Below are 21,663 nucleotides of genomic sequence, written 5' to 3' on the forward strand. Positions count from 1 at the left end.
GTGCTCCTCCAGGTGACTGTCTGACACCTCAACCGGCATCTTCCTCCCTGTCGCCCTCAGTGCTTTCACACCTTCCCTCAGAACAGCTCCTTGTTCCGACAACAACCTCTCAAACTCTTCAACGTGTGGAAATGACTATCGTTCAAAGGAGGGTGGCGACTCTCAGCAAAAGCTGTGGAGTATTTCAAAGTTGCAAAATGAATAAACAAGGAACAAATCACACTGTGTGCTGGAACAACCATGAAAGAAGAACCAGAAATGCCTGAAGAGGAAGGCTTTCATAGACTCCGATGGGGCAGAGCAGGTGTAATCAGTTTGACTGATTATGCATCAAATCCACCTGATTCCATCTCAACCGAGTGACAGCTGATGTTTAAAAATATCAAAAAGACACTTTTTAATTTCAACTTTTAAACTCTGCATATGAAGTTTGATTGTTGAAAATGTTTAAAAGTCAGTTTACAAACCCACTTCACTCATAACAAGCTGATTGATCTTGAAACTGCATTTTATCAGTATATTCTTGTCAATGCTCCCACATTTGAAGCTCATGTCGAACTAATTTATGGCTTTCACGTCAAATTTAAACGAAGAACCTATTGGAGATTTTCCATATTCTGCTTTTTACAATAATTGCACATGATAGGCTCAGGGATTTGATTAACCCTTGGCGCAATTTGTCTGGGTAGTTGTGAACATTGTAATTGTATTAAGTGTAGACTTGTGAAAGCTGTTGTTATTATTTTGTCCTTTCAGCCTATATGGTGATCTTTGAACCAACTTCTGTCTGAGAAAAGCTGTGGTTTTGAATGCATAATTGCCCATTCCTACATACCTTTATGCATGACTAAAGATGCACAAACATAGGAAATGAGTTAGCCCCTGCAGAGGCCTTTCTAGCGGGTGATTCATGGCTACCATGTTCAAAAGGAAGTGAAAGTGGACTGGATTCACTAATAAGATCCCTCTACATGATCTAATTGCAACAAGGATTGCCTTTATTTAAGAGCACTTGCTGACTATGAATAGGATGTGTGTTCATGCATGCATGGCCATCCTCTATGGGTGGACACAAAAGGTTTTTTTTTTCTCATACACACTCTGAAATAATTCTTAAAAGAGGAATGTGTGCTTCTGCAGCAGCCCTCGGGGTAAGTTGCACACCTAATGGCTTTTTAAGAGCTGTAGAGCTACATCACCCTGATCAGTTAATGTTTCTGTAGCTGTCAGTGGGCCATAATTAAAGCTTTTGGCATCAGATTTGTAAGAACAGAAATGTTCAGTTTATCTCATTCTAGCAAAGGCCAGATGGGTGGATTTTTTTTGTTGCAAACAACCTTGTAAAACACAAATGCAATTGAATTTAAACCCAGACCTATGACTGCATGACAATGAGACAGGTGCCGTCTTTCACACAAGTTACTATCAAAGTAAAGATTGAAACAAAGGGGGTCAAACTCATCCTTCTCACCTTTCATTATGATCCGTCGTTAAAGGAGGCCTTTGGGTGCAATCAGATGTGAGTGTAGTCACCATGGGTGTCGCCGCCATATAAAAAAGTAATTTGGACCCCCCCCCCCCCCCACATTTGCCATTAAAATATTACTGCATGACGGGTCTAATTTGTCCAACGCTCCTCTTTTCATTGCTTCACGATCAAATCCGTTGGAATCTCCTGAAGAGACATCTTCTAAAAACATGTTAGAATGCACCAGAATGTGGGGAATTGCATCTACTTAATTCCCAAATTTTCATTTGTTTAAAAGGGGGCAATGATGTTAAGGAAGGAAGTAATAATGTGTCAACTCATCCACTCACTTGCGGCTGTAAATGTAAAAATAGTTTATAATAGTATGAAATATGTCTTCTTTAGAATTTCATGCACATTTTGTTCATACGTTTACCAGCAAGTTACTTTAAAAATGTTAAATAATCCAAATTCACCTTCTCTCTTCAGGCACTGTGGCACATAAGGTTCTGAAGATTGAATATACCCCAAAATCCAACATCATACCCACATCAGCTCCTTGTTTGATTCGTCGGTAACATGCTATTATATTATGCAATGTGTAAATCTTATCTTCAAGCAATGAAATGCTTTAGATTTACGAGTTCATTAGCTGTGTGATCCAATAAACAACCTTTCAGTTTTCCCTATTATTTCTTACTCTGTATTTAGTAGCAGTGTTGTATAGTGAGCAAACGTATATGTTGCAGGTTGCAGCCACACAAGTCTTGCAGAGAGACCCCTGTCCAGGCTGCCCAGAATTACAGGCATGCATGCTCAACATGCGGTGGGTCACTCCAACAAAAAGATAAAACACTGACTGGATGAGTAACAACAAATCAGTACACAGCCAATACTATTCAGGAGGAACAGAGATAAAGATACAAACAAATTAGACAGAAAGAAAGAGGAGGGAGGGTGGGATGGAACCGGTCGAGGTCACTTCCACCTTGGAGGGAAAACCCACACACACACTTTCTATAAAATGTGATTTATGGCTCTGCCCTTACGAACCCCGATTAATTTTTCTTTTGTGGTGCTGTCAGCTGGGTCTTTTTTTTTCAAGGTGCCAAACACACTTTGGCACACGTGACTGTGGCTCCAAGCCGTAAACATCCACGGACGGAATCCTTGGGCTCCGGCATCCTGTGACACGCGAGACGTCAGTTACATAATAATGAATTCTGTCATTTAATTACCCAAAAGCTGCATCACAGCAAATTCATATCATGCTTATTTAATAAAAATAAATAGTTAGGCTTAAATTTGGAGATTAGTGAAAACAGGTAAGGCATAAATACATATATCAAGTGAGGGTTTGTTGATAGTTTGTTTGAATAAAGTCAGGAAATTGAGAGCATATTCTCTTTGTGTCAGCTGCCGGGCATTTGAAATCAGTGTAGCACTGGTTAATTGAACAAGGTGCAGTCAAGCAGGGGGGTGTATAGATAATTAGGTAATATATTTAAGGTTAGCCAGTAATTGTGGTATGGAGTAGTGTGCGGGTGTTATTCCCCTTTTTTCTGGACAATGCTGTAATGACAGACTAGCACCTCGGTGATGTGCATTGAATTAATCTGTCTCAGTCAAAATATTATGCAATTTGCTGCTGCAGAATGCAAGAGTGAGTGAGTCACTGTTTTTTTTGGTTATGACTGATCACAAAGCCAAGTATAAGTCTAAACTCTCTCTTTTCTGGTCTCAATATAGAATTGTTCAATAGGAGTACTAGGAGACTACATAGCAGCAGTTTATATTATGTTTTAAAATGACATCAGAGCTGTTTGGATAATGAGATTCATCTACATAAATGTGAAAGAATATTTTCAGATTTGTCTACATTGTTGCACAGGAAAGTGTTACTGGAAATTAATTGCATAATGCTAGAGGTCAAATTTACAAGGTCAAACCACGTACAAGAAGAAAACCTTCAAAATGTTTATCAGGATGTACATGTTTAACAAGGGAGAACGTTGTTTGGCCAAATAAATAATGAAAATTAAAAACACTCTTATGAATACACATTGACATTGAAAGTGTCAAGTTTATGTGTGCCAATATATTTAGAGCAGACAATGGTTAAAGCGAGTAAGGGTCTGTAACCAGTGCCCTATAAGAGCAGTCTACATTCTGGCCACATACACAGGGTGTCTCTAATTTATAATTTATTCCACCTAGTCAGCAAAAAGAGCTGTTGTTTTAGGTGTGCAACTACACTAAGATACATGATTCTTTCTTAAGTCTTAGAGACACACTTCATGATAAAACGGCACCTTTTGTCTCTACTTTTACATCCAGGCTTCTGCTAACCTTTACCCTTTACATGCATTCTTCTGCTAACCTTTACCCTTTACATCCAGGCTTCTGTTAACCCTAACCCTTTACATCCAGGCTTCTGTACCCTAACCCTTTACATCCAGGCTTCTGTTAACCCTAACCCTTTACATCCAGGCTTCTGTTAACCCTAACCCTTTACATCCATTCTTCTGCTAACCTTTACCCTTTACGTCCAGGCTTCTGTTAACCCTAACCCTTTACATCCAGGCTTCTGTACCCTAACCCTTTACATCCAGGCTTCTGTTAACCCTAACCCTTGACATCCATGCTTCTGCTAACCTTTACCCTTTACATCCAGGCTTCTGTTAACCCTAACCCTTTACATCCAGGCTTCTGTACCCTAACCCTTTACATCCAGGCTTCTGTACCCTAACCCTTTACATCCATGCTTCTGCTAATCTTTACCCTTTACATCCAGGCTTCTGTTAACCTTTACCCTTTACATCCATGCTTCTGTTAACCTTAACCCTTTACATCCATGCTTCTGCTAACCTTAACCCTTTACATTTGCTAACCTTTACCCTTTACATCCAGGCTTTTGTTAACCTTTACCCTTTACATCCAGGCTTCTGCTAACCTTAACCCTTCACATCCATGCTTCTGCTAACCTAACCCTTCACATTCATGTTGCTGTTAACCCTAACCCTTTACATCCATGCTTCTGCTAACCTTTACCCTTTACATCCATGCTTCTGCTAACCTTAACCCTTTACATCCATTCTTCTGCTAACCCTAACCCAAATTTTTGTAAAAAAAAAAATGTGTATGAATGCCCTTGGAAAAGCAATACCCTTCCAATATACAATATAGCCATTACCACATTTTTTAATTTGTTTTGTCATGTTTATTATCTTGAAAAAGGCACTCACTACATTTAATGTGATCTGTTCATAAAAGAAACTGTACACAACAAACTGTTCACAGGTCATGGTCATGAAAAGGTCAATGATATCCGATAAACAGGTTAAAAGCACAACTAGTGTGTGTGTGTGTGTGTGTGTGTGTGTGTGTGTGTGTGTGTGTGTGTGTGTCTGTGTGCGCACGCGTGTGTGTGTAATTTACCTTCAGAAACACGCATGCAATGTATGCCAGTGATACACTTAGTAATTGTGTAGAATTTAAAGAATGCATCAGCTAGTAGCGTCAGTGCCTGTTTGTAAGATGCAAATAAAGTTAAAATGGTGATGTGTCAAACATTTCGTAAGTAAATCCTTAAGAATTAAAGGAAAACACATTTCCATGTGACGATGATTGAAGCCACAACGTTTGACTGCGTTTGAGAAAAAATATATATACGAAAAAAAGAAACATGACAATATTTAGTTCATTCTTTACAGTTCAATGGAAAATTCAAGTGCTTGGCTGATATAAAAAGGAGCAAACGCAATGCAAACATGCTTGATAAAAAAAAAACAATATTACATTCATTAATTAAAAAGTCATTTGTAATAAAAGTGAATGTCTTTTAGAAAAAAAGTGTTTTTAACATGGCTGACAATCTCATGGCCAAAGGTGATTTAAATTGGAATGAATTCCAGTTCTGTGTTGATCAATCATTTCTGAAATATACATGGGGGGAGGGTTTCGCACAAAATATGGAAGAAAGCAGTACATTTCATTTCATTAAAACAAACAACATTATTACAGCTGTCATTTCAAGCTTTGAAGTTAGTCAATTAACTGCTATGGTTTTGATTTAATAGCCGTGCACAATTAAGGTGATTAGTTTTGTTTTTTTTATGAGCTCTTACATGTAGCATGTCATTTATACCCTAAGGCTACATTTTCCAAAGTCACACACCATGTAGGAATAATTGTACATGTCAGCTAGGTAAATGCTCGTATTGTCTATTGATCCAGCAGAAACGCAACCTCCCCTCCCATTCATTTAACGGTCTTGTCCTTTGGTGGCTGAGCTAAAAATAGCCGCCACATTATGAGATGACGGAGCGCGGATCAATAATGTTTTAAAGATGGATGACATATAGCTCTCTGGATGTCCTGCCCACATTGTTAAAAAATTAAAATTCGACATCAACAGGCAGTCGCTGCCCCAAGTGTCTCGCAAGAGTCGTCCAGGCTGAAAGACAACGAAGCTGGAAAGATAGCTCCTGTAGAGAGGAACGTTTCTTAAGAAGCCCATTCTACAGTAACATCCCATATGAGGTATATTAACTACAGCCTCTTCTGTCTCTTCAATTTTTTTGGCAACACATTTTCTTCTCGTATTCTTCTTGCTATGGCATGACGACTGAATTTCCTGGGAGCAGCTCCGACCTAAGCATAGGAAACAGAAAGGCACATTTACTGACATCGCCGAAGGTCCATGCATGCTCTGTGTCTCTCTATCTTTCTCTCTCTGTCTCTGAAGCACTCTTCCACTCAAGGCCTAGTCGTTCTCTTTGTCTTCGACTGGTGTGAACCCATTCAACTTGCTCCGCTCCATTGCATACTGCGACAGGTTTGTCAGACTGGTGTTTCCCTCTTTTCTTTCTCCCCTCTCCTCGTCAGGCTCCCCGTCTTCTTCTTCTTCTTCCGTCCTCTCCTCGCCCAGCACGCCGCTACCATTGTTTATGCTGACGCTCGCCCGCCGCCCATCTTCATGAATGTTCCTCCGCAGATCGCGGTTCTTGTTGCGCCTGGCCAGCTTCGTGAGGGACCCGAAGCGCAGGTTGAAGAGATTCTCCTCCGAGGAAGACGCCGTCTGTGGCGTTTGCTCACTCCCCTGGTGGTCGTAGTGCTCGCAGGCCCCCTTCAGCCTCAGGTTGTTGAGCTTGGTGTCGATGCTCTCCTGGGAGGAGGTCTTGAAGCGGCCCGCGTCCAGGCTGGCGAACAAGGCCCGCTTCTCTGGAGACAGCATGTCCAGGGAGTGAGCCCGCTGCTCCAGGCCCAGCTGACGGCGCTCCATGCTGCGGATGGTGGCGGCCCGCTGGAGCTTGTCATGGATCTCAACGCTTAGACGCCGCCGCGTTTCACGGAACTCTGCTCGAACATTCGCCTTCCATTCAGCTGCGTGAGCTTTAAACTCCCCAACCTGTGATGACAGAGCAGTAAGAAGGGGATCAGGAACAGATCTGGAAAGGACATGATGTGATCATCTGCAGCATTAAGACATTAGGTGCGTTTCCATCAGCAGATTACGGGAACTTGGGAAAATGAATAATAATAAAAAACGATTGATAACTACAATTTTCATCTCTTCAAGTCCTGCATTAACTCCCTGGATACCTCTTTCTCTTCCGTGTCTTCAGTCTGGAACTAAAGAGCTTCAAATCTACGTTCCAATAATAAGCAAATCAGAGAGCGGATACAAGGCGCAGAGGAGGCACTAGCTCGGTGACCTTTTATTTTCTGCCCATCTAATGTAATTCTGATAAACCTCACCTCTTCTTTGGTCTTTTTGGACAGCACTCGAAGCCAGTCCCCAATCATGCTGAGGACGGCAGCAAAGTACGCCAAACCCACCAAGATCCAGAACCACACCAGAGGCTTGTACCACTTCATGTAGTCGATCCTACTGTCGCCACCTGGTGGGGGGAAGGAAAAACACCACCAATAAGCGATGATAGTCTGAACAAAACAGCGATCTTCTACATCGTGACAGAAACAACCACATGGATCTACCTGCCACGTAGTCTCCTATTCCCACCGTGGTGAGTGTGATCACAACAAAGTAGATGGCCTCCAGCGCGGTCCAGCCCTCAATGTGTTTGAAGATGAACGCAGGGATAGTGACAAAAACAATGCAGCCAGCCAAGATGAACAGGATGGTGGACGTCACTCTGATCTTAGTCTGGCTGATCTGTTTGTGTTTTTGCTGAGAAAACAGGAGATGCTATTAGAACAATGCAAGATGAACAAATAGATATGGGTAATAGTGTGATCCACTGATACATGACTAAAAGCAGCAAATGTGATTAAAAAGATAACCCAAAACTTGCGACTCACCCTGAATATCTTCTCAACTCTCAAGATGCTTTTCACAAAGATGGTGCCCAGCTGGTCTCCGATGCCCGCCAACAAGAAGCCAAAGAGAGGGATGCCAAATATGGCATAAAGGATGCAAAAGATTTTCCCGCCCTCCGTGCTCGGAGCTATGTTTCCATAACCTGCCACACACGAGGAAGAGCAGAGGAAAGAAAATAAATAAATAAATAAAGAGTGAAGAAACATGGCAGAGAAGATGTGGTGAGGGGGAGGCTGAGGAGGAGTGTTAAGAAGACAATCAAGGCTTATGCAACAGAATCAATTGAAGCCCATATGTAATACTTCTTAGTTCCTGTTGCAGGGGTAAATAAGCTCCTAGAGAGGCAATAATTAGGTTCCCCTCTGAGAAAATCACATTAATTATGGTCCTGCAGTGACAAAGAGACAACGAAGAGGCGACGCACTGTTATGTAACTTGAAGCTTTTTAACCAGTCGCTTAACTTAAGGAACATAGACAGATCATAGAAGCCTTGATGTTGGGATTCCAGAGGTTATTCACTTTCATTTAAAAATATTTTTATTTATTTATTTATTTCTAAAGGAGAAAAAGCACAAAGAGATGTGTGATAGATGTGAAGGAAAAGCAGATTGTTTACGTCAGCAGGGTCTGTTTTTGTCAGCATCCTCGATAATGTTAACTTCACAGGTTGTTAAATCCCACAGTGGTTTGGCTTTGCATCATTTAGCACCACCTCATGAGGGATTCCTGAAACTCACTCCAGGGCAGCAATAAGAGCGAAGGAGCCACAGTTCAACAGAGATTTGTAATGACAGATCACCTTTGATGAACTGAAAGGACAAATACCATCTAAAGCAACACTATTTAAAAATGGATTATTGCTCATTAATCTTGCTTTTATAATATTCATGTTTGATCATCACCAAGATTCTGATTTTGCAATAGTGAAGATGTAATATTGTTTATTCTTGACAGATATAGTGTATAGTGTAAGAAAATATGATCTCATAACTTTTCAGGAAAAAGTGAAAAAAAAAAATTAAAAAGTAGAATTGTCTGTAACAATCAAAATAATAAGTCTGAAATTGAGTTGGGTTATTAATAATTTCTTCATTTATTTCACACATCTTTGGTTAATTTATATTTATTACACAATTTATTCATATCATTATTTATATAGTAATATTTTTTAATTAATTTAACATTGTTTTTTGACCACATGGGTAAAAATGTACTTTTAAAGTTACCTTATTTACATTTTTTCACTGATCAGCATTACACTACACATCTTCACATCTCTATGATAACACCTTATGCAACATAACAATAGCATATTAAACTGGTATTAGAGCATTAAAGAGTGCATTATTTAAAACGTTACCTATAGTTGTGATGACAGTTCCGGCGAAAAAGAAGGCACTGCCCAGGTCCCAGTAACTGGAATTGTAAGATGTGTCTCCAATGGGACTCACTCCAGCACTCACGGCATCGATGGCATGCTGGAAAGAAGGAAAGCGTGCAAATTATAACTCTAATTGGGGAGAGGAATATAAATCAGATGGCGACAATTGAATGACTCCTTGACCTATGTCATAAAGCTGTGCTAACAAGTAGAGCTGGATGTGGTTACAATTGATTAAATCTATTACATTGGCTTGTGACCCCTTAAACCAAGCAGTGTCTTGTCCCTACATGCCTGGTGGTTTGACCACCTGGCTTTATTTGAGTCCTGAATGATGCAGTAATTCACAAGAAAAGCAAAACTGAGGAGGGTAGGAAAAACATAAGCTTTAGGTTTGGATGTGTTTTCTTGGAAATCCTCAGATTTTTCTTGCAATCTCTTGTATTGGTCCCAAAATGTTTGCACGTTTTTATAGTATTCTGCAATACAATCTTACTTTTTTATTATGCGCATATAAAAATAACAATCTCAACATATGACTGTGAACATGCAGTCAAGAACATAAAATCTCTGCTTCTTCTTACTGCATGTTTTCAATCATGACGCCGACTAAATCTCGACTTTTACTTTAATCTCTTTTCTTCCGCATCAGCATTTTCCTTTAGTTCTTTGAGCTTTTCCATCTCCGGCTTGTCGAGAGAAACATTAAGAAGCCACAATGCTCAGCGTTTACTGCATCATTATTTTCAATGTTCTCATTCAGAGCTCCATTATGTGGGCGTGAAAAGTTAATTTACTATCTAGTGTTCTGTCTGAATGACCCGTTAATGGGCATTTTGTGAGGAAAAAGGGCATTTATTTTCTTATCTCTGTGGTATTAGTAGTTTGAATTTGGCCTCTGGGTTCAAATATATATCACTTGTGCCGACGGGAATGTGAGCGATGCCTTTGGTAAGGTATGGCTTCAGTGCATTTATCAACATTCCTGGTGAGATATAAAGCAGGGCTCCTTCATTCAGGGCAACTCCCAATCCACCCACGCAAGCTGTTAGTGGGATGCACAATAAAATATGTATCAACTCTCGTGACATACATTTCTACGCAGACAGAGTAGACTACTTCTGCACAGGTCGCTGCACATGCCTACTCATAATCTGGCATTACCTCAGCTCCATCGGTGGAGCCTCCACAAGGACAGATTTTGGTATCTAAAATTAGCCACATTAATGCCATTTCATGGCGGATATGGTTACTTTCATAGGGGCAATAACAAAGCGGTAATTTATAATGAATTCCAAATAACCTAATTCTACAGTCAAGGGAGAGCTAAAAATAGCCTCAAAAATGCATCTGAATACTTCATGAGAAGATCTATTTCTGTCTTTTGCCACAGCCAAGATCATGCTGCATTAGAGATGTGGAAAATCCTCCCTCTCCACCGGCATGTTCGGGGGCCCAAGGATGCCGACACTTTGATTCGTGTTAATTAGGACAACAAAAAGTTGTTTTAGTTTAACGCCAGCTCGCCTCCATTTTGACTGCAAAGACGAATAAGCGCGCGGACCTGCTTGAAGACACGCAATCATCTCCGCATGTTCACTAATGTGTGTGTTCTGACTCTGCACTTCAGGACCATTAGAGAGCAAGCTAACTTCGCTTGCGGATCTTTATCTTCCCAGTGTGACTCTCTGCCCCACAGCAGGCGACAGCAGTGATCCAGCGAGCGTCGTGCCAAGCACTCCCCTCTGCAGCCCTCTCACCATCACTAATATCTTTGCCCTATAACCACCTTGCAGCATTAAAGCGACACAAATGATGGCCAAACAGGGAGACTGGTCCGACACAGATAAGGCCGATTTTGATTGATGATTTTCATAATGGAGCACTGCTAATGTACTCAGATCCTTCACTCTCATGGTGACAGTAGAATTAGTTGACAAATACTCTTACTTGAGTAGAAGAAACACAGAAGTATTACCAGCAAACTGTAGCAGAATGAGAGTGGAATGGCTGCTGTGTGCGTATATGATATATTATATAAGGTTTCACTTTTTTGTATAGAAAGTTCATAATGAAATAAATATTCTGAAGTCAATTAAATATCCCCCTCTGTAATGTACTGAATGAGTGTATATTAGTATACATTTAAATTCTCACTTAAGAGTAAATGTACTAAGTTACATTCCACCACTGTATATTCAGTATCTCAAGGAGAAAAAAGGGTCTATAATGTACACGCTTGTACATTTTTGTTGCACATTGTGTACACCGCCTCCTCATTACTCGCTGTGGCATTGAAAGAATGAAGCCTCACTTTGACATTCATTGTCTTTCTTACAAACGACTATAAATCCCCCTCAAAAGAATCGTCTGTGTGTCCTGACGTGGATTCCCTGCAGGTATCTCAGAGTTTGTAAAAGTGTATTTGTAGATAAGCGAGCCAACAGTAAATTGAGGCCTGACTGGTGTCAATACCAGCACGGCTTCACATCGTGCCAGAGTGTGAGTCATCCCGCGGGCGCTGAAAAAGCCAATTAGGTCTGCTGCTTTTTGCAAGGGCACAGTGGGTAGGTGGACACACAGATTCCGAAGCAGACATGAGGAGGTCTACAGAGGTGCACACACACACACAGTCAACACATGCTGTGTAGCAGAGCCCTGCTATACATCATTCTCACACACACACACACACGCTTCCCAAGGCAGCCACTTCTCCGTCAACTCTCCGCCAAACAGTTTGACAGCAGTGAGTCACCACTGCTGTGTCGCCACAGAGGGTCTTTGTCCGGGCGACGGGATTGACACCAGGCCGACACCAGAACTTGTTAGGAGACCAGACAGACTCTTTGATGGAGGACTTGTGAAGAAGTCGTGTCCTGAAGGCCTTTTCGTGAGACGGCAAAAGAAAAAGTTTCATACGTAGCATGATATGTTATCTTTGCAGTGTTTAGAGTTATGTTATACCACACTTCTGATTTAAAGAAATAGTTTATCATTTTGGGAAATTCCCTTTCTTGCAGAGGTTAACCTGAGGAGATACAACCTTAGCATTATGACTTTATTATGACTGGAATCAGCGAGTCTGGGTCTGTCACATCTACCACAATTAGTTTTTTGTACAAATTAAACGATTAAAATATATATACATATACATTTATGAGTTTAATGAGTGCCAGTTAGCAGATTTTCTTGTGTTTCTTCAGACGGTGTCTTGATGCTAAGATAACTGCTGCTTTGTTTACTGTATGGACATAAGAGTGGTATTGATTTTGTCATCCAACTCTGTCGAAAAGCAAATATCTCAACATGACAAATCATTCGTTCAATACAATACATTTGTGAGATGTAATATTTGAAATGAGTTCTGGGTAAATAAGTGGTGAGACGCGCCGTCATTTGTCGAGGAGACAGTCTCGTCTATGATTCAGCTGCTTCTAGCAGCAGGAGGTCTGTGACTGCTGGCCTGTGCAATAAATAATTGATTCCCTCCGGACCACAGGCACACCATGCTAAAGGTTTTTATTTCCACACGTCTCCTTAGGAAATACTGTCATTGATTTTTTTTAACAAACTGATGGTAGCCCTTTTGTGGCTCGAAGGTTGAGAGCTGCAAGGGAAGAAGAAGAAAGGATGCTTCACTGAGACTGAATAACAGAACAGACGTGGGTGTGAAGACAGAGAGAGAGGCAGTCCAGTATTCACTAGAGCTGTTTACCGTCAGCCAGCTGCCGTCCAATGGATCCATAATAAGCGGGAAGTGTAGCACACTGAAGAGCATGTGGTCACTTGGGTCGAATCGGAGGGGTTCAACACAAATCCTGTATTTTACTATTCTCATACTACATAATAAAACATGGAAAGTACATTATTATTCCACCTTTTTTTGCGATCTACTGCTACCTAACTGGATACTAATGTTGGTAAAAGGGATTTGCCTTTTGGTCTCTCTTCCTCTCCAAGAAAATAGTCCATCTTGAGACAGAATAATCCTCTCTTTTCTTTGAGAGCATCCTCTGCAAACGGGCTGTTTGACTGATCACAGTTCCGCACTCCCTCACAAATCAAACGTTGCACTCGGCGAACGACACGCCGGCGCATCTCAAAGTATTTTCCAATCCCGCTTCCAGTTGCACATGTCAGATTGATGTAGTGATCTTAAATCTCAACCTTTAATTCTGGGCGTGAGATCGATGAGCAAACCCTGTGTGATAAAGCAACTGACACCATAAATAGACGGGCAGTTAAGTCATGTTGTGATTTCTTCTTTTTTCTACATTCTGCTTGTTGTCTGGTCCAGTTCACACAGGTTTTGGTTTAGGAGAAGAGCGTATCATGCCATCGTGGGAACATTGAAGCAAGATTCGCGTCAGCCTCATTTAAGGGTTGTCAATCATGTTTTTAACTGCGATCACAATGAATCATTCTTATATAGCTGCCATATTTCATTTGGATAAGACGGGCCTTGATGTGGTGTCATGTAAGTATCAGGGTCGCTCAGCTCCTGAAATCTTCCTTGATCTGTCAAACCCCCAAGTTTTAAACCCTTTGTTAAATAGAAGCTATATAACGGTTTTGCAGGAAGACATGGAGAAACTTGGCTTCAAAAGCATATCTCACAGTGAAGAAAACCGTGATCTTGTGGCCGTGAGCTACTTCTACTCCTATTTTAAAACGTGTGGGTGTTGTTAAAGCTTTGCTCTGGAGTTTCATACCGTAATACATTTATTATTTTGGGTGTAGGCATTCAGATACCACTGTATATATATCATCCAAAACAACAATAAATGGCTCGCCAAGTACATGAACGTCAGTCGGCCTGGTTGAGAAGAAACAGGCCTTTTTTTCAAAGAGACGGGCTCATTGTGAGGAAATCGGAGAAAGAGTAGAAGGACGCTGGTAGATCAAACATCATGAGGGGAAGAGCCAGCGGACCTGCAGTGATTGACTGCAGCTCAACAGCTTCTTAGGCCAGTTTAACTGCTGCAGCAGACCAACCGACTGGGCCATCCCCAGCCCGAGCCTCTACCACCAAGCTTTTTTACAGGACAGGTGCTTTTAAATGGTTGATTTTAAACACAGGCCTCCTCTATTTACAACATCTCATGCAGTAGTGAAGGAAAGTACGTTTCCAAGATTACTTTTCTTTTTGTAACATAAAACTGCACTGACTGGCATGTATTGTACAACACGTGTGACGTGTCACTGAGAATTATGGGTATCTCTACAGTGACCCTGAACATAATGTGCTTCCTGCTAAAGGATGGACCTGTCTCTCATGACATTTAGTCATCTCCTCTCATCCTCCAGGGGGACAGAGAGTAGAGGGAGTTCTTCTGATGGTGCTTTACTCACGAAACATACGCTATAACGTCCATAAATAAGCATTAGAATTCAAAGATAACAATCTTTTAGTGTAAAAGTTGTGGCTGAGTTCAGTGAAACCCTTTAAACTTGTAAAAACTTTGATCTAGATGAGTGGCCGGATCCAAACCACCCACTGGCGTACATATTTCGGAGCTAAGTGCACCTAAAGAGTGAAGTAGAATGACAACCAACCCAGAGTACTGGGGGCTGACAATATTTCTAAAATCTGCAACACACTTGAAAAATGAAAGCAACCAGCAGATGTGTCATCTTCATATATAAGTATCCATGTTGTCATGTGAGTCATGTGCCGAACCCTGAGCTGTTCCATTTGCCTATGAAGAGAGTTAGCAAGGGGACCTTTAAACCCACGATAACTGAGTTATTTAACCCTTACAGGTGGAGTAAACATGGAGTGACCATGACAGAGCAATTAACGGGCAACGTGATCATTCATTTGGAAGATTGTCTTCACATTGACATTCCAAAAAAATGTAAAAAATAAGAAAAATGTCTGAAGAGGAGCATTCGCATTTCTTCTTGTATGAAAACATGAAATGTTGTTGCATGTCGTGTTTTATGTGGATGCAAGCGGTTCCTCAAATTCTGCAGCATTCGATGGACACTGGGATTGAGGGCTTAATTTACTAAAAGGACGATCTGGACATGAAAAGAAGCTCTTCAAGATCACGTGACAAGCTAATGAACCAGAATTAATTAACCCGAGAACCTCCAATTACCCTGCTAGCGATCGCTATCTAAACTGCTGCCATTAAGGTCATTCGTGTGACTTGTCTTCTTATCTACAAATCAAATGTCACTCAGGATTATTCATCAGATCTTCTCTTCCTTTCCTCTTATGAACAAATCTGCTTGCTGTTGAAAAGTTCCCCCAAATGCAACGTACTCTTCCTGAACAGCTGCTCCAAAAGCTCAGCTCCTTTTTCCGAACACTGACCTTGATGAGCGCCTCCAGCTCAGCGGGAGTGACACAGGGGTGCCTCTCCAGGAACGAAGCCTTCTCCAGAGTGATGCTGGTCTTCTGGTTGCTCTCGAACGGCTGCTCCAGCGCCCTGAACGCCAGACCGCCGCAGACCAGGTAGAGAACGACCACGACGAACACCGCCAGCACCGTCTTCCACTTCATCACCGAGTGGAGCGCCGCGGCCACGCCGTCACAGCTGGCGTCCATGCTGGCCACCACGCTGGCAGAGCGCGACGAGATGGACAGCCGTGGCAGCGGACAGTGACCGTTGGCCTTGGGGTCGCAGCCCATCGGGTTCTGCATGGTGGCCACGCTGGCCTGGACCAGGCTGGACTTCGCCATGCCAGGCTGGGCCTTTTTGGGAGGGACCAAGTTGGTCTGGACCGCCACTAGGAAAGGGTCAGAGGAAAGGGACACCAGATTATGTGATGTTTTGTTTTGCTTTGCGTTGGAGGACACCGAGACAGAAACAGCAATTCTGTGTCTTCTGAAAGTGACTGAGGATTTTTGGGCAAATGAAAATTAACAGGCTGTTCTTGGCCGAAGGCCTTGAATCTGTTACAGACTGGATAAATGTGAAGACAGATTGAGTGTTGAGAAAATGTCTTTTTCTATGTTTTCGTGTAGGCGGTCTTTAGGAGTTTGAAAGATAACATGTTGTTTATGCATTTACAAATCCCTTTATGGCCAATGAATGCAATAATAAGACAAAATCATGCATAGCCCAAGTATAATCACAGTATTTTCTACCACCTTTAAGCTTTGTGATGACTTCTGCTAAAAAGTACATACAACGTTCGATGTTTTGAGTCCCACTAGGGTCTTCGTCAGGAAGAGCTCAAAATATTGCCCTTTTTGTAATTGTCATAAATGCAATCATTTTAAAAGGGCGTTCGTGGGAACCTCAAATCACTGCACACGTTTTGGACTCAGCACATGGTCAGGAAAGATGTAGGTCCATTTTGCACACTGAACCCTACTTTATAATGACATAAACACAAGCTCATTACAGCCATTTAAAAACGATAGCCTCCTGCGTGAAGCACTAGAACATGATTTCCTTCTATTACACTGAGCTATTAAAGAGCTCTTCGCAAAGCCGACAATCAAAGCTATCAGCAAAAAGGCCCGTTATCCGGCCTACAGCTGTCTCAAAGGCGCCATCTCAACATTTTCACCTGCTGAGAATTTGGTTTGGGTTCTACACGTAACAGTCGTTATTCTTATGAAATGCAGTGTCAGACGTCCACAGCTACCTCAAACATGTCATCAAATAACTAATGATGGAAGAACCTGATGATAACATGGGAAATACTTGGGTACAATCAGAATAAGGCACAATAGGAAAAGAAAATATTATGTAATATTGATATTATACCTTCTTTTGACACAGCATTTATAACTTAACCCTCACAGTGTTGCTAGGTGGAGGTGAAAATCAAGTTAGACACTTTGCAGAGAAGCAGGATTCAATTTTTCTAATAGACTGTAGGAGAGAGAGAGATGAGTGCCACTTTCCGTCATTGGCTTCTGGATGGGTTTTTATAATAAATGCATGGTGTGCTGGAGCAGGTCAACCAAGTGGCAAGCAGCACCTAGGAGGCAGCCAGATTTAGATTCCTTTAATGTGTATGAAGCTTTGTATGAGCTGTCAGAGATCTGGCCTTCACCCCTGACGCCCCCATCTCTCTCGGATCAGAAAGCATGCCTCAGAGGCATGGGCGGAGCCTGTTTTTTAACCATGGTGCAACTCACATATAGAATTACAAAAATGGATTTGTTTGAGAAAGGCAATCTTTTGTTTATATAGGGATACTGGTAAATGTTAAAAAAAAAATGTATGCACTCTGTATGCACACATCCCACCCTGACGAGTCAAGGACGTCCAGGAAGTGTCTCATTCTCTCCCGGATCCCGGCGCGAGAAATCTTGTTAGTTAATGCCTGAGTGAGTATCATGAGTGAATCAATAACAGCGAAGTGATGTCAAAAGCTTAGGTGCAAAACTGCCGCCTTCGATTTATAGTACATGTCTTTGAGGGCGGTGGCCATGCTATTTTTAGAACGTGAGAGGAATTAGAAAATTAAGACAGGGAGGTAAAGCAGCAGAAAGAATAGAACCCTCCATCAGTATCATTCATCGCCTGTATTTGGTGCAGTCACGTGATGGATGCAGTTGAACATCTACTTGGTAAACGAATTGAAAAATGAAGCCAAGTCCGTAACTCGTCTCACTGAGACGTTAATTGCCTTTCATCTCATCTCGTCCGTGAGGGCAATTGAATAAATTAGCTCTATACAGCAGGGCAGCCAAAGCTATACAGTGTAGGGTAATTCAGAAAGCTGGATTTCATTGGCTTGGTGGTCAAATAAAAAAACAAAACAGATCAAGGTGTGTTTATCTCAGTTTTAAACCATAGGAGGAACTGGAATGAACAGAATTTGGCTGTGTGGCATTCATCTAAAATCCCTTTCAGACCACTGAATCTGCTTCATATTGATTTTTGCAAATTAAATAAAACCTGAGCAGAGAGCGGTGCTTTTTTATCTAAGAGTATCTGATTCTCTCTCTCTCTCTCTCTCTCTCTCTCTCTCTCTCTCTCTCTCTCTCTCTCTCTCTCTCTCTCTCTCTCTCTGTCTCTCATTGGAGTCTAGAATGGAAACAAAATATGTGGATGCTGAGGATCATTTACCACAATGTGTAATGGGGCACAGCTGTGGTGGTGGGACATTGGAAACGTTCAGGTTGTCAACATTTCAGCATGTCTGCTGCATTGTGTGTGTCCAGAAGCATTATTTATCCACTGATGAACAAAATACAAAACAAGTAGTAAAGACAAACACAAGGGCGCATTTTGGGTTGGTTCAGGTCAGCTCTTGCCCCCCTATGGTACTAGACAGGTTGCAGGCAAAAAACTCACCAGCTGAGACTCAAAAGTGTCAAGTCAGAACAGAAACACGCATGAATGGCACGGACTTCCGGCAATAACGAATTTCAAAATAAAAGAAATTACTAATGATGTTACAAGCCGATGCTGTATCTCAAAGCACAAGTACAGCATTTAATTCCAATTTCCATGTAAAATATCCATCTTTTTGTAACCACATGTGAATAAAAATCACTCCTGTGAGATTAATGATTTGATAATAATCCACTGTGAATGGCCAGCCAGGTTGTCTGAACCTAACCCCTGTTTGTTAGCAACGAGGGAAACATTAAGTAACTGTTATTATCGTTCAATGCAAAGAATTTCACGTGACGGCTCATTTAAACGTTAGTCAACAACTGTACATGCTTTTATTTTGACATCTATCCCTGTTTCACGCTGGCTATTTCCGCGAGCTTGACGCGCTTGAAGGTCCGCTGCCAGCAGCGTTTCCTTACCGAGCACAGGAAGGATGGAGAATAAAGAAATAACACCCCCCCAGCCGCATTGCCTCGTGTTATTTGTCATTTTCCCGCAAAATAGAATCGATGAAAGAAAACACGAAGGGAAATAAACGATAAATTATAAATAACAAAGTGTGGGAGCCTGTGAATTATGCAGGTGTCATTAATTAAGCCTCGTCTCTGTGGGAGTATGCTGTGATTAGGAGTAGCATAAATAACATGAAATCTAAAGTTAGCAAACGGTCAACAAAAAAGCATTATTTACCAACCTTGTTCGGGGTCCCAGTTAACTTGTTTCCTTGGGTTTTCTATTGGAAATTTCATCGTTATTTTTTGGTTCTCGGCGAAAACGCGAGGAAATTTGGTTCAATCAAAAAAAATGAAGAAAATTAGCCAAATCGCTAGGAATCCCCCCACATCATGGGGACATCGTGTTTTCCTGGATGTGGGTGTAAATTGCACGCAGGGATAAGCGCATCGCAAAGCCGCATTGTCTGCCTCTGCTGTCCCCCCCTCCTCATTTTTTTCTCTCCCTCCTCCACCTTGCTCGGACGCGTCTGACAACACAAGGGAGACACTTGAGAGACCGAGACCCCTCGGAGGGACCAACCCACATCACGTCTCACACTCAAACACGCACACACACACACACGCGCGCACGCGGCGGCGGTCCGGTCCACGAACACAGGCGCGGTGTGTCCGAAAATAACGCAACTTCAGCCGCGCGTTCCGCCGGCAGCGAGAACAAGGGGAGGATGCTCTCCTCCCTTCCACTCCCAAAGCGCTCCGCTCCCACCTGCCTTTCACCAGCCAGGAGGAAATTAGCCTCTAGCTTTCATTATTCCTTTTTTTTCATAATCGGTTTTATTTAATAGGCTACTCACTCTTTTGTTTATCCCCCGAAACAGGATTATCTTCTCATCGTTTGGCAGCCGGCGACGGAGCACATGGCGCAGGGCGGCAATCCGGAGTTGTAGCACCAAATCAGCATCTTAAACCATTACATCATTCACACGTATGAGGAGCAATGCATTATTTGTGAACTTCGATGGCTGAAGACAAGTCACCTCCTCCATCCCGTCATGGCCTGTAAATCAGATGCTGAGGCTGAGTTTAATTGTTGACTTGAAATATGAAATATGGTTTATAATAAGTCTGTAGTAGCATTGCATAACATTTGTTTTGATTATGTAGCCAAAAGGTGTTTACACGAGTCATACTGAAGGATCTCACTCTTGTTTACTCTTGGATCTATTCGAGCTGTTGCTTTAATGGCTCTGCAAACAGACTGAATTTGAAACAGAACTGATTTTGTTTTTGTCATTTATGTTTCTAGCTGTAATAAAATTTGCAATTTGCAAATACATCGTGCTAATAATAATCTGGATTTGTTTTACAGTTTTTACGACAGTATTGACGAACTGCCTTACACATAAAAGGGAGAAAACATGCACACAATTGATTAAATAAATAAAATCAATAAGATATCAATATAACTGAATAGTAATACAAAGCTGGTTTTGAGGATTCATCAGACTAGATAAGCCATGAAGAAAAGAAGAAAACATGAAATCATTCAAGTTAAAATATTTAACAAGATATATGATTTAAAGAAGGGTGGGGGGTAAAACTAAACTTATAGGACTTTTTTCCACAACAGACAATTTCAAACACATTTAATAATAACATAATGTTATTGCTGCTATGGAGTCATAATTAATGTTATTAATTCCACCTGTTGATATTATTAATTCCATTTACTGTTATGACAAGCTCTTTGGAACTGATTATTTGGACAATCAATAAAGAAACAAGATCAATGGTCATGGCAGCATTTATTCAAACAAATGGAATCAAATTGTCTGAGAGCAGAAACAGTTTCGGAGTCTGAAAGGCTGAAACTGTAATTATGTGTACACATTAATTTTACATACATTGTCTAAGCCAAAGAAAGATGGGTTTCAGCTCAATTGAAAATAGCCTATAGCCCTTTTAACTCCTATAAGGATGAGCCCACTGGAGTTTACAGTCCATGGATGGATGTTGATGTAATGTTCCCATGATCAACACTATCCAGTTGAATCAGAATTTATATTTGTTGCATTCTGTGTTTTCCCGCATTGGTGAGATTTTTCACACACTCATATTATTGTCAACGAGGCCACTTTGCTGAATTTTGTTTCCGGCAAGCCAGATGGTTCATGTTCACCTCAAACAACCTAAAACGGCACACTGTAATAAACAAGAGAGGCTACCAACAGGCATATATTTAGGAGCCTAACACAGAACAGGTAGATAGATCCATTTTACTGCTTCAGGGCCCTTGAGATCTGTTTTTCAAAGGGTCCTGAATTTCCATCTGCAGTCTCACCTTGTTCCCCCCCCTGGTGAAAATAACCGGTAGAGGAATAACTGCACTGTTAAGAAGACAATTGTATAACATTCAGTGCAGGTAAAGCCTGTGTAACCTTGCTCTCAACCGGCAGACACAGGGACTCCAGTGTCTTACAGATGCCACTGTTTTACAGAGAGGGTATTATAGCCTGACTGTTTCCTGCTGTTTATGGGCTTCACTGGCTCCACTTGCCTCACCCTGTTTGTCTAATGTTCAAAGGTGACTCCATATATATATATATATATATATATATATATATATATAATCACACAATGTTGAAACACAAGGATATTGTCTACTTTTCTTTCTGTTTTCTGTCTTTAGCACATGTGCTGT

The 21,663-nt window shown here is 41.4% G+C and overlaps 1 protein-coding gene across 2 annotated transcripts; it reads right to left on the bottom strand.

The window, feature by feature from the left end:
- Positions 1–4,682: 4,682 nt before the first annotated feature.
- On the bottom strand, positions 4,683–19,921 carry kcnk10b (potassium channel, subfamily K, member 10b). 2 transcript variants are annotated; one of them, XM_084012720.1, is made up of 7 exons: positions 19,817–19,921; positions 15,516–15,931; positions 9,173–9,290; positions 7,793–7,953; positions 7,469–7,661; positions 7,229–7,371; positions 4,683–6,878 (listed from the first exon to the last, which is right to left on the bottom strand). In XM_084012720.1, coding segments are annotated over exons 1-7 (1,677 nt in total). In that variant the 5' UTR covers positions 19,818–19,921; the 3' UTR covers positions 4,683–6,233. The 2 variants fall into 2 exon arrangements, with proteins under 2 accessions (XP_083868846.1, XP_083868845.1); XM_084012719.1 differs by lacking the exon at positions 19,817–19,921 and adding an exon at positions 19,202–19,395.
- Between the last annotated feature and the right edge of the window lie 1,742 nt (positions 19,922–21,663).

The sequence above is a fragment of the Eutrigla gurnardus genome, assembly GCF_963514095.1.
Source record: "Eutrigla gurnardus genome assembly, chromosome: 7".
NCBI classification, from domain to species: Eukaryota; Metazoa; Chordata; class Actinopteri; order Perciformes; family Triglidae; genus Eutrigla; species Eutrigla gurnardus.

Coding starts and splice junctions, on each gene's coding strand:
- kcnk10b (XM_084012719.1), bottom strand. CDS start 19,256: ATGAAATTTCCAATAGAAAACCCAAGGAAACAAGTTAACTGGGACCCC. Junction 7,662..7,792: donor GAGTTGAGAAGATATTCAGG/GTGAGTCGCAAG, acceptor CTGTTTTCTCAG/CAAAAACACAAACAGATCAG. Junction 7,372..7,468: donor AATAGGAGACTACGTGGCAG/GTAGATCCATGT, acceptor TCCCCCCACCAG/GTGGCGACAGTAGGATCGAC.